The sequence below is a fragment of the Bos indicus x Bos taurus genome, unplaced genomic scaffold, assembly GCF_003369695.1.
Source record: "Bos indicus x Bos taurus breed Angus x Brahman F1 hybrid unplaced genomic scaffold, Bos_hybrid_MaternalHap_v2.0 tig00003242_arrow_arrow_obj, whole genome shotgun sequence".
Classification (NCBI taxonomy): domain Eukaryota; kingdom Metazoa; phylum Chordata; class Mammalia; order Artiodactyla; family Bovidae; genus Bos; species Bos indicus x Bos taurus.
The window spans coordinates 1-12338 of record NW_020867629.1 but is presented as its reverse complement, the minus strand read 5'-3'; the positions used below and the strand labels follow the sequence as shown (position 1 = coordinate 12338).

The 12338-nt window shown below is 43.7% G+C and overlaps 1 protein-coding gene across 1 annotated transcript; it reads left to right on the top strand.

Moving 5' to 3' along the window:
* Positions 1–2521: 2521 nt before the first annotated feature.
* LOC113888940 (nucleosome assembly protein 1-like 1) lies at positions 2522–4343 on the top strand (the record flags this gene model as incomplete). The annotated part of the gene is made up of 4 exons (XM_027535883.1): positions 2522–2677; positions 2777–3113; positions 3945–4046; positions 4169–4343. Coding segments are annotated over exons 1-4 (770 nt in total), but the record flags the coding sequence as incomplete, so codon positions are not given.
* Positions 4344–12338: the final 7995 nt, after the last annotated feature.

Below are 12338 nucleotides of genomic sequence, written 5' to 3'. Positions count from 1 at the left end.
GGTCTTTTCATTCTCTTAACTTTTGCTTATGTGGAAAGCTTTTGATTTCTCCATCAAATCTGAATGAGAATCTTGCAGGGTGGTGTATTCGTGGTTGGAGTTTCTTCCTTTCCATCACGTTAAATATATCATGCCATTCCCTTCTGGCTTGTAGAGTTTCTGTTGAGAAATCAGCTGATAACCTGACGGGGGTTCCCTCGTGTGTTATTTGTCATTTTCCCCTTGTGCTTTTAATATTTTATCTTTGTCTTTAATTTTGGTGAGTTTGATTACTAGGTGTATTGGTGGATACAGTCACCAATATACCTCCTTGGGTTTATCCTCCTTGGATAAACCTCCTTGGGTTTATCCTGCCTGGGACTCTCTGCCCTTCCTGGACTTGGTTGACCATTCCCTATCCCATGTTAGGGAAGTTTTCAGCTATTATCTCCTCACATATTTTCTTGAGTCCTTTCTCTCTCTCTCTTCTCCTTATGGGACCCCTTTGGTGCATTTAATGTTGTCCCAGAAGTTTCTTACGCTGTCCTTTTTTTTTTTTTTTTTTTTTTTTTTTGCATTTTTTTCCTTATATTCTGTTTCGCAGCAGTGATTTCCACCATTCTGTCCTCCAGGTCCCTTATCCATTTTTCTGCCTCAGTTGTTCTGCTATTGAATTCTTCTAGTGTTGTGTTCATCTCAGTTTGTTCTTTAGTGCTTCTAGGTCTCTGGTAAACAATTCTTGCATCTTCTCCATTGTTTTTCTTCTTGCTTCTTCTGCATGCCCTCTGGTGGATGAGGCTAAGAGGCTTCTGTAAGCTTTCTGATGGGAAGGACAGGGTGGGGAAAACTGGGTCTTGTTTTGGTGGGCAGGGCCTTGGTCAGTAAATCTTTAATTCAATTGTCTGCAAATGGGTGGGCTTGTACTCCCTTCTTGTTAGTGTTTTGGCCTTAGGCATCCCAGGGCTGGGATCTATGGGCTCTGTGGTAAGGTTAATGGCAAGTCCAATTGGACTTACATCAAGGGGGACCTTCCAGGACTGCTGCTGCCAGTGTCCCTGTCCCTGCCATGAGCCCTTGCCGACTCAGGCCTCCTTAGGTGACCCTCCAACAGTAGCAGGTAGTTTTGCATCAGTTTCCTCTGGGGTCACTGCTCCTTTCCCTTGGGTCGTGGTGCGTGTGAGATTTTGTGCCCTCCAAGAGTGGAGTCTCTGTTTCCTCCAGTCCTGTGGAAGTACTATAATCAAAGCCCGCTGGCCTTCAAGGTCAGATACCCTGGGGATTCCCAGCCCCTTTATCAAATTCCCCAGGTTGGGAAGCCTGATGTGGGGCTCAGAACTTTCACAACAGTGAGAGAACTTCTTGAGTATCATTGTTCTCCAGTTTGTGGGTTGCCCAACGGGTGGGTACGGGATTTGATTTTATTGTGATTGTGCCCTTCCTACCATCTCATTGTAGCTTCTCCTTTGTCTTTGGACGTGGGGTGTCTCTTTTTGGTAGGTTCCAGCATCCTCCTGTCGATGGTTGTTCAACAGGTAGTTGCAATTCTGGTGCTCTCACAGGAGGAGATGAGCACATATCCTTCTACTCCCCAAATCTGGGGTGTGAGGTGGCTAAGCAATTCGAAATATGAATTTGGGAGGGAGTGTGTATAACTGTTTAGTGTACAGCAGGTGCTTAGTGCAGTCTTGAAAGAAGTCACTCTCTCTTCATGTCATGGAGCCTTTCAGTGAATTAGGGGAGCCCTGATGAAACAGAGTTGAGTCCAATTTTTACTGCTTCTTCCACTCTCCATTCTCATCAGCATCCATATCAACTTTGTATGCTCTTACTAAGTAGCTTTAGCAACATTAAAACCACCACATTCTCTTTCTGTCTCTCACAGGAGGTTTTAATCAGTTGCTGATATTTGATCTATACACCTTTGCTTTTTCTTTCTTTTTTAAAAAGTGTATCCCTGCTGGTGTGAGTTGTGCCAGCGTGGTATCTGGGCAGCACATCCAGGTTCCCATACACCAGGGCACCCCTTCCCCCGCCCCGCCCATACGGACACTGAAGTTTTGCTTTTGCACTAATGGAATGAAAGGGAAGGCACTCGTGTGGGCTTAAAGTGTGACCTGGGCCTGTTAGGCCCCCAGGGAGGCTGAGGGCCTTGACCACTCACTGGATGGCGATCATGCCAATCCTTGACTCCTGGCAAATGAGCTGAGAGCTGGCGCTGGAGGAAGTGGTTTCCGATTGACCTTTAAGCTCCACCTACAGTCGCCAGCCCTTCAGGTTCCCTCCTGTCTGTACACCGCCATCTTAGCCTCGGTCGTGGTGGGCCAGACTGCGGGCCACCCCCTTCCATTCCTGTCGCGGGGCCCACACCAGCAACTTCACAGACTCCTGTTCCCTGTGCAGCTGACATCTCTGCCGCCCACACCCGCACCCTGGGGTCTGCGCTGCCAACGGCATCTCCTCCGCGACTCTAAGCTCGGCGGCTGCCATCTTCCCCGTGGACATCACTGCAGGCCCATCACCGTCTGGCACAGTCTCTCCTGCCATGTCTGCCACAGAGGAGCACGACTGGATGCCAGGTGGCCTGGACAGGGCTGTTGGCAGGGCGGGCTGTGACCCCAGTCCCTTTGGGGTCCCGGGACCGGCTTGGGAGCGGACGGATGGGGTCGAGGAGGCCGCGGCCCTTCTGCCCTCCCTGAGGGTGTCAGGAGGCCTTCACAGGGGGCACGGTGGGCCACAGGCCACAATGGAAGAGTGGGCTATAGAGCCGTTAGAGGAGGAGGAAGAGTCTGATTTCTAGCTGGAGGCCCTGGAGGAGGAGGAGCACCTGGAGGAGGAGGAGCACCTGTTGGAAGAGATCGAGGAGGAGGAGACAGTAGAGAATGATGAGAGTGAGCAGGAAGGCGCAGCAGTGGTTGCAGGCCACAGGGACCCCTTGGAGCAGTTTGGGCCTGTGTTCTGGGGTCTGGTCCACTCCCTTCTACACAGTTTCTCCTACGATGACCATGTCCTGGTCTGGCCCCCTGGCCCCTGCCCGATGGTCACGCACAGCTCCCAGCCTCCTTCTGGCCCTGGAGAGGGTCCCGCGCCTCTGCAGGAGCGGGAAGACCTGGCAGAGGGAGGCGAAGCCTCGCAGGGTGAGCACCAAGCAGAGGGAGCCCCCACCCTGGGAGCCTCAGGGTCCCAGGGTCCAGGGGTCTGCATCCCAGAAGTCAGAGGAATATGCAGTGGAGGCTGAGCTCTGGGAGGGTGGCGCCCTGGCTGTTGCCTCTGAGTCCTGGGAGGCTGGGGCCTGTGGTCCTGGCAGGGCCCAGGTGGGCAAGTGGCGGCCAGGCCCTCAGGCCCTTGCGGACCCTGTGGGGGCATCAGGCTCAAAGGCAGGCTGCACTCAGCACTGGCCTCTAGCGGTTAAGCAGCGGGTCAAAGCTCTCAAAAACCTCCAGGCATAATTTGCACAAGTGGAAGCCCAATTCTATAAAGACCTTTACGGTCTTGAGAAAAAGTATGCTTCCTTCTGCCAGCCTTTGTTTGATAAGAGAGCTGACATTATCAATGCAATTCATGAGCCCACAGAACGTGAATGTTAGTGGCCAGTACCTGTTCCAGAAGGAGCCTGGGAAGAGATGGAGAGCCTGAAGGGAAGGAGAAACAAAGGGCATCCCTCGCTTTTGCTTGAGGGCATTTAAAAACCAAAACTAATACAATTATGTAAAGTTTAAAAATAAAATAAAATTAAAAAAAAAACAACAACAACTGAAGATTCTCGGTAGCATGATCTGGGAAAATGATGCACTTGTACTGGAGCACCTGAAAGATGTAAAAATAAAAATTCTCAGGGCTCTGGGAACCAATGAGCGTCACAGTAGAATTTCTTTTTAAGTGAAAGGAATACTTTTTCAACCAAATTCTGAGAGAAACATACCAAATGCGGTCAGACCTAGATGATTCTGATCCCTTCTTCTCCAAAGGGCCAGAAATAATCAGCAGCACAGGGTGTGAGATCTACTGGAAAGATGGTAAAGAGCTCACCCTGAAAACCCTGAAGCTGCAGAAATGTGAGGGCCCTGAAGGTGTCGCACCAACCTCTAGGAAGGTGCCCAGCTATTCTTTCTTCACCTACTTCTCTCCTCCCTGGGGGTAGAGTACTGGATGTGGCTACTGAGTATAAATTGGGTTATTTTTTTCCATGAAGTTCCGGTCCCAAAGTCTGTATTATACTTCACGAAAGAAGCGAGTGATTATCAGTATGAAGAGTCTGATGAAGAGGTCCAAGAAGCTGAAGGTGAGGAGGAGGACAGCGATAAAAAACCAGAAGAAGGACCTGGAAAGGACCTGGACCCAGCAGAGGACAGCCCGGGAGAACCCAGGTATCTGTGTGCAGCTCTGAGTATCACCCAGCCACCATTCCTGACATACATTTTTAAATGTTCTCCCCAAAGTAAATAATAATTAAAACTTGGTTAAAGTCTAGTTTCAAAACAGCTTAATGTTAATAATACTTTGTGTGCTAGATAATATAGAACACAGCATGTTCTGAAATGTACTTCATTCACAGCTACAGGTCCTTTGAGCTGTAGCTGTAAGGCTTCCCCACGTGGGAAATTTTTGAGACCTGGTAGCAGAGACCACTGTTTGTCTGGAACGCAGTTAACCAGAACAAGCGACTAAAGCTGACTGGAATGTACACTAGCTGGGCCTTCAGCACTGAGCTACAGACATATGGTCTTTTGTCCTAACCGGGAGAAAGCAAATGCCTTTGAGGTTGTGACTATTGAGAAAGATGTAGTCAGTGAAAAATTTTCAAGTGGGAGCACATTTAATGACTAATCCCTATTTGTTCAGTTGTAAGTTTTTCTAGTTCATGGGACAGTCAGAAGAAAAGCAAATTAGTCATGGTGAGATTGTTGTTCACTGCTGAATTGGTCATTCAGTTCAGTTCAGTTCAGTCGCTCAGTCATGTCCGACTCTTTGCGACCCCATGAATCGCAGCACGCCAGGCCTCCCTGTCCATCACCGAATTGGTCATTAAGTCAACTTATATCTGACCTATCCCTTCCTCTCTTTCTTGCTTTGCTTTTTCCTGTCTTTCTTCTCTTCCTTTTATGGATGTGCAAACTGAGAGTCTGGGAGTTTAAGAGTGTGATTGATGGAGAGAGCACAGGCTTATAAGGTGGAAAGACTTATTAGATAAAAGTCTCTCTCAAGAAAAACCACCACCAACAAAGCAGGCATTTTGGTGTTTGGTGAGTGGGAGAGGACGTTGGTATGAGGGATGAGTGATTGGTGACATATGTCAAGGTCTGTGTTGAGAGAGGTAAATGTGGTAATTTCTCTTTTGACTTAGCAGGCATATGTAGGACTGACTGTTTTCTTAGATTTAGAAAGTCACTGTTGCCTTTTACTGGTTTACAATTTTTTAAATTAATTTATATATTTTAATTGGAGGCTAGTTACTTTACAATATTGTGGTGGTTTTTGCCATACATCAACATGAATCAGCCATGGGTGTACATGTGTCCCACCATCTTGACCCCGCTCCCACCTCCCTCCCTACCCCATCCCTTTGAGTTGTCCCAGAGCACCCGCTTCGGGTGCCCTGCTTCATGCATCAAACTTGCACTGGTCGTCTATTTTACATAGAGGAATATACATGTTTCAATGCTATTCTCTCATATCGTCCCACCCTCGCGTTCTCCCACAGAGTCCAAAAGTCTGTTCTTTACATCGGTGTCTCTTTGCTGTCTTGCATATAGGGTTGCTGTTACCGTCTTTCTAAATTCCGTATATATGCGTTAATATACTGTATTTGGTGTTTCTCTTTCTGACTTACTTCACTGTGTATAATAGGCTCCAGTTTCACCCCCCTCATTAGAACTGACTGAAATGCATTCTTTATTTTTGTAGCTGAGTAGTAGTCCGTCGTGTATATGTACCACAACTGCCTAATCCATTCGCCTGCTGATGGACATCTAGGTTGTTTCCATGTCCTAGCTATTGTAAACAGTGTTTCAGTGAACATTGAGGTACATGTGTCTCTTTCGACTCTGGTTTCCTTGGTGTGTATACCCAGCAGTGGGATTGCTGGGCTGTATGGCAGTTCTATTTCCAGTTTTTTTTTTTTTGTTAAGGAATCTGCACACTATTCCCCATAGTGGCTGTACTAGTTTGCATTCCCACCAACAGTGTAAGAGGGTGCCCTTTTTTTCCACAGTCTCTCCAGCATTTATTGTTTGTAGACTTTTTGATGGCAGCCATTCTGACTAGCGTGAGATGGTACCTCATTGTGGTTTTGATTTGCATTTCTCTGATAATAAGTGATGTTGAGCATCTTTTCATGTGTTTGTTAGCCATCTGTATGTTTTCTTTGGAGAAATGTCTGTTTAGTTCTTTGGCCCATTTTTTGATTGGGTCGTTTATTTTTCTGGAATTGAGCTGCATGAGCTGCTTGTATATTTTGGACACTAATTCTTTGTCACTTGCTTCATTTGCTATTATTTTCTCCCATTCTGAAGGCTCCCTTTTCACCCTGCTTATAGTGTCCTTCGTTGTGCAAAAGCTTTTATGTTTAATTATGTCCCATTTGCTTATTTTTGCTTTTATTTCCATTACTCTGGGAGGAGGGTCATAGAGGATCTTGCTGTGATTTATGTCAGAGAGTGTTCTGCCTATGTTTTCCTCTAAGAGTTTGATAGTTTCTGGTCTTACGTTTAGATCTTTAATCCATTTTGAGTTTATTTTTGTGTATGGTGTTAAAAAGTGTTCTAGTTTCATTCTTTTACAGGTGGTTGACCAGTTTTCCCAGCACCACTTGTTAAAGAGATTGTCTTTTCTCCATTGTATATTTTTGCCCCCTTTCTCAATGATAAGTTATGCATAGGTGTGTGGGCTTATCTCTGGGCTTTCTATTTTGTTCCATTGATCTATATTTCTGTCTTTGTGCCAGTACCATAATGTCTTGATGACTGTAGCTTTGTATTGTCGTCTGAAGTCAAGCAGGTTGATTCCTCCAGTTCCATTCTTCTCTCTCAGGATTGCTTTGGCTATTCGAGGTTTTTTTGTGTTTCCATACAAATTGTGAAATTATTTGTTCTAGTTCTGTGAAAAATCCCGTTGGTAGCTTGACAGGGATTGCTTTGGGTAGTGTACTCATTTTCACTATATTGACTCTTCCAATCTACAAACATGGTATATTTCTCCATCTATTTGTGTCATCTTTGATTTCTTTCATCAGTGTTTTATAGTTTTCCATATATAAGTCTTTTGTTTCTTTAGGTAAATTTCTTCCTAAGTATTTTATTCTTTTCATTGCAGTGGTGAATGGGATTGTTTCCTTAGTTTCTCTTTCTGTTTTCTCATTGTTAGTGTATAGGAATGCAAGGGATTTCTGCGTGTTAATTTTTTTTTTTTTCCTTCTGGCTTACTTCACTCTGTATAATAGGCTCCAGTTTCATCCACCTCATTAGAACTGATTCAAATGTATTCTTTTTAATGGCTGAGTAATACTCCATTGTGTATATGTACCACAGCTTTCTTATCCATTCATCTGCTGATGGACATCTAGGTTGCTTCCATGTCCTGGCTATTATAAACAGTGCTGCGATGAACATTGGGGTACACGTGTTAATTTTATATCCTGCAACTTTACTATATTCATGGATTAGCTCTAGTAACTTTCTGGTGATGTCTTTAGGGTTTTCTACGTAGAGGATCATGTCATCTGCAAACAGTGAGGGTTTTACTTCTTCTTTTCCAATCTGGATTCCTTTTATTTATTTTTCTTCTCCAATTGCTGTGCCTAGGACTTCCTAAACCATGTTGAATAGTAGTGGTGAGAGTGGGCACCCTTGTCTTGTTCCTGATTTTGGAGGAATGGCTTTTATTATGTTGAGGTATGTTCCTTCTATGCCTGCTTTCTGGAGAGTTTTTATCATAAATGGGTGCTGATTTTGTCAAAGGCTTTCTCTGCATCTGTTGAGATGACCATATGTTTTTTATCATTCAGTTTGTTCATATGGTGTATCCCATTGATTGATTTGTGAATACTGAAGAATCCTTGCATCCCTGGGATAAAGCCCACTTGGTCATGATGTGTGATCTTTTTAATATGTTGTTGGATTTGGTTTGCTAGAATTTTGTTGAGGATTTTTGCGTCTCTGTTCATCAGTGATAAAGTGTCCTGTGGTTTTCTTTCTTTGTGGCATCTTTGTCTGGTTTGGGTATGAGGGTGATGGTGGCCTCATAGAATGAGTTTGGCACTTTACCCGCCTCTGCAATTTTCTGGAAGAGTTTGAGTAGGATAGGTGTTAGCTCTTCTCTAAGTTTTTGGTAGAATTCACCTGTGAAGCCACCTGGTCCTGGGCTTTAGTTTGTTGGAAGGTTTTTTATTACAGCTTCAATTTCTGTGCTTGTGATGGGCCTGTTAAGATTTTCTATTTCTTCCTGGTTCAGTTTTGCAAAGTTATACTTTTCTGAGAATTTGTCTATTTCTTCCAAGTTGTCCATTTTATTGGCATATAATGCTCATAGTAGTCTCTTAGGACCTTTTGTATTTCTGTGTTGTCTTCTGTGATTTCTCCATTTTCGTTTTTAAGTTTATTGATTTGATTCTTCTCCCAGTTTTTCCTGTGAGATGGCCAATGGTTTGTCTACTTTATTTATCTTCTCAAAGAACCAGCTTTTAGTTTTGTTGATTTCTGCTACAGTCTCCTTTGTTTCTTTTTCAGTTATTTCTGCTCTCAGCTTTATGATGTCTTTCTTTCGACTAACTTTGGGGTGGTTCTTTTCCTCTTTTTCTACTAGCGTTAGATGTAAAGTTAGGTTCTTTATTTGATGTCTCTCTAGATTCTTGAGGTAGGCTTGTATTGCTATGAATCTCCCTCTTAGTACTGCGTTTACTGAATCCCATAGGTCTTGGCTTGTCGTGTTTTCATTTTCACTTGTTTTCTATGCAGATTTTCATTCCTTTTTGAATTCTTCCATGATCTATTGGTTATTCAGAAGCGTGTTGTCCAGCCTCCATATGTTTATATTTTAATAGTTTTCTTTTTTTTTTTTCTTGTACTTGACAACTAATCTTACTGACTGGTGGTCAGAAAAGATGGTTCAAATGATTTCACTTTTTTTTTTTTAATTTTGCCAAGGCTGTATTTATGGCCCCGAATGTGATCTATCCTGGAGAATGTTCCATGTACACTTGAGAAAAAGGTGAATTCCATTGTTTTTGGGTGACATGCCCTATAGATATCAATTAGCTCTTACTGGTCCATTGTATCATTTAGCACTTGTGTTTCCTTGCTAATTTTGTTTGGTTGATCTATCCATAAGTGTGGGGGGGTATTAAAGTCCCCCACTATTATTGTGTTTCTCTTCATTTCCCATTTCATACGTGTTAGCATTTGTCTTCCGTATTGAGGTGCTCCTGTGTTGGGTGCATATATATTTATAATTGTTATATCTTTTTTTTGGATTGATCCTTTGATCATTATGTAGTGTCCTTCGTTGTCTCTTATCATGGTCTTTATTTCACATTCTGTTTTATCTGATATGAGGATTGCTCTCCTGCTTTCTTTTGGTCCCCATGTACATGAAATATCTTTTTCCAGCCCTTCAGTTTCAGTCTGTACGTGTCCCTAGGTTTGAGGTGAGTCTCTTGTAGACACCATATATAGGGGTGGTGTTTTTTTTAATCCAGTTGACCAGTCTTTGTCTTTGGGTTGGACCATTTAACCCATTTATAGTTAAGGAAATTATTGATAAGTATGATCCTGTTGCCATTTACATTTTGTGTGGGGGGGATGGTTCGTTTTTATAAACATTTACTGTGTTTCCTGTCTAGAGAAGATCCTTTAGTATTTGTTGAAGAGCTGGTTTGGTGGTGCTGAATTCTCTCAGCTTTTGCTTGTCTGTAAAGCTTTTGATTTCTCCTTAATATCTTAATGAGATCCTTGCTGGGTAGAGTAATCTTGGTTGTAAGTTTTCTCTTTCATCACTTTAAGTATATCCTGCCATCCCTTTCTGGCCTGGAGAGTTTCTATTGAAAGATCAGCTGTTATCCTTATGGGGATCCCCTTGTGTGTTTTTTGTTGCTTTTCTCTTGCTGCTTTTAATGTTTGATCTTCGTTAGTTTGATTAATTTGTGTCTCGGGGTGTTTTGCCTTGGGTTTATCCCGTTTGGGACGCTCTGGGTTTCTTGGACGTGGGTGGCTGTTTCCTTCCCCACATTAGGGAAGTTTTTGACTAGTATCTCCTCAAGTATTTTCTCACACACTTTCTTTTTGTCTTCTTCTTATGGGACACCTATGATTCGAATGTTGGGGCATTAACTTTGTCCCAGAGGTCTCTGAGATTCTTCTCATTTCTTTTAATTTGTTTATTTTCCTGTTTCCTCTGTGCTTCATTTATTTCCACCATTCTGTCTTCCACCTCCCCTATCCTCTCTTCTGCCTCAGTTATTCTACTGTTGGTTCCCTCCAGAGTGCTTTTGATCTCAATTACTGCATTATTTATTACTGGTTGATTCTTCTTATTTCTTCTAGGTCCTTAGTTAAAACATTTCTTGCATTTTCTCGATCATTGCCTCTAGTCTATTTATCCGTAGCTCCATTTTGTTTTCAAGATTTTGGATCATCTTTACTGTCCTTATTCTGAATACCTTTCAGGTATCTCCTCCTCTTTTGTTTGGTTTGGTGGGTTTTTAGAATGTTCCCTCACCTGCTGAATATTTCTCTGCCTTTTCATTTTGTTTAGATTGCTGTGTTTGGGGTGCCCTTTCTGCAGGCTGGAAGTTTGTGGTTCCTCTTAATTGTGGAGTCTTCTCCCTGTGGGTGGGGTTGGACTAACGGCTTGTCAAGGTTTCCTGGTTGGGGGGAGCTTGTGCCTGTGTTCTGGTGGGTGGAACTGGATGTCTTCTCTCTGGAGTGCAGTGAAGTGTCCAGTAGTGAGTTTTGGGGTGTCTATGGGTTTAGCATGGCTTTGGGCAGCCCATCTTTTAATGTTCAAGGTTGGGTTCCTGTTTTGCTGGAGAATTATTGTGGTGTGTCTTGCACTGGATCTTGTTAGGTCTTGGGTGGAGCTTGGTTTCAGTGTAGGTGTGGAGACATTTGGGTGAGCTCTTGTCTATTAATGTCTCTGGAGTCAGGAGTTTCTTGATGTTCTAAAGTTTTGGAGTTAAGCCTCCTGCCTCTGGCTTTCGGTCCCTGTCTTTCACAGTAGCCTCAAGACTTCTCCATCCACACAGCATAGACGATATAAACCCCTAGGTTTACTGATGAAACAGTTCTCCACAGCCCGAAACACCCAGAGAGATTCACGAGTTATATAGAGAAGAGAAGAGGGAGGAGGGAGATAGAGGGACCAGGAGGAAAAGGGAGAGTCAAAAGGGGAGAGAACAAACTAGCCATTAATCTAATCCCTAAGTGCTCTCCACAGCCTGGGACACCCAGAGAGATTCACAGAGTTATACAGAAGAGAAGAGGGAGGAAGGCGATAGAGGTGACCTGGAGGAGGAACGGGGAGAGAGCAGTCAAGCCAGTAATCAGATCTTAAGTGAAAATGGATACCGAAGACTAGATTCTTAGAGGTACAAAATTGATAACAAATATCAAAAAGCAAAGATTATAAACCTGGGAGAGAGGTTAGACTCTCAAAAATAAAATATAAAAAAAATACAAACAATCACAGTAATCAAAAAACTATGGAATTTGTTTTCTAAATAAAAATAGGGTTTTGTGGGAAACGTAATAGTAGGCTATAAAAATGAAAGTTAAAGGAGTGATAGAAACTAAATTAACAAAAAATTAAAAAGTGATAACAGTAAAAATATATCTAGGAATTTCTCTGGGCATTGTGGGGTCTGTTCAGTGTCAGATCATCCTTGTTCTGGCTTGTACTTGTTCTCAAGGTCTATAGGCGCCCCTCAGATGTCTCCAGTATTAAATGCAGGCTTTCAATCTGTTGTACCTGTTACTTCCAAAGCGTTCCCCTTTCTTTGTTTATTTTGGCTTCCTCTGCAAGTCTCTTCAGTGTCTAATTCTGCCCTGACACAAGGGGGCGAAGGTGGCCACTTACTTAGGCTCACTTGTTCAGTTGTGTTGTGGAGAGGGAGGGACACTGCAAACAAACACTGGTGTGTGGGGAGTGCTCGCAGTGGATGGACCACACTGGGTTTGCCACAGTCAAGGCAGCATGTGCTTCCCGGTCTAGACTGATCAGTCTCCAGGGTGCATTGCAAGGGCACTGTGCCAAGTGGGCCCTGCGTTTCGTGCACTTCCCAGGTCTGAGCCGCTCAGGTTCTCAGGTGCTCCCACAAGGGCACAGACCCGGATAGGCGGTGCATTTTGTGCCCCTCCCAGGTCCGAGCAGCT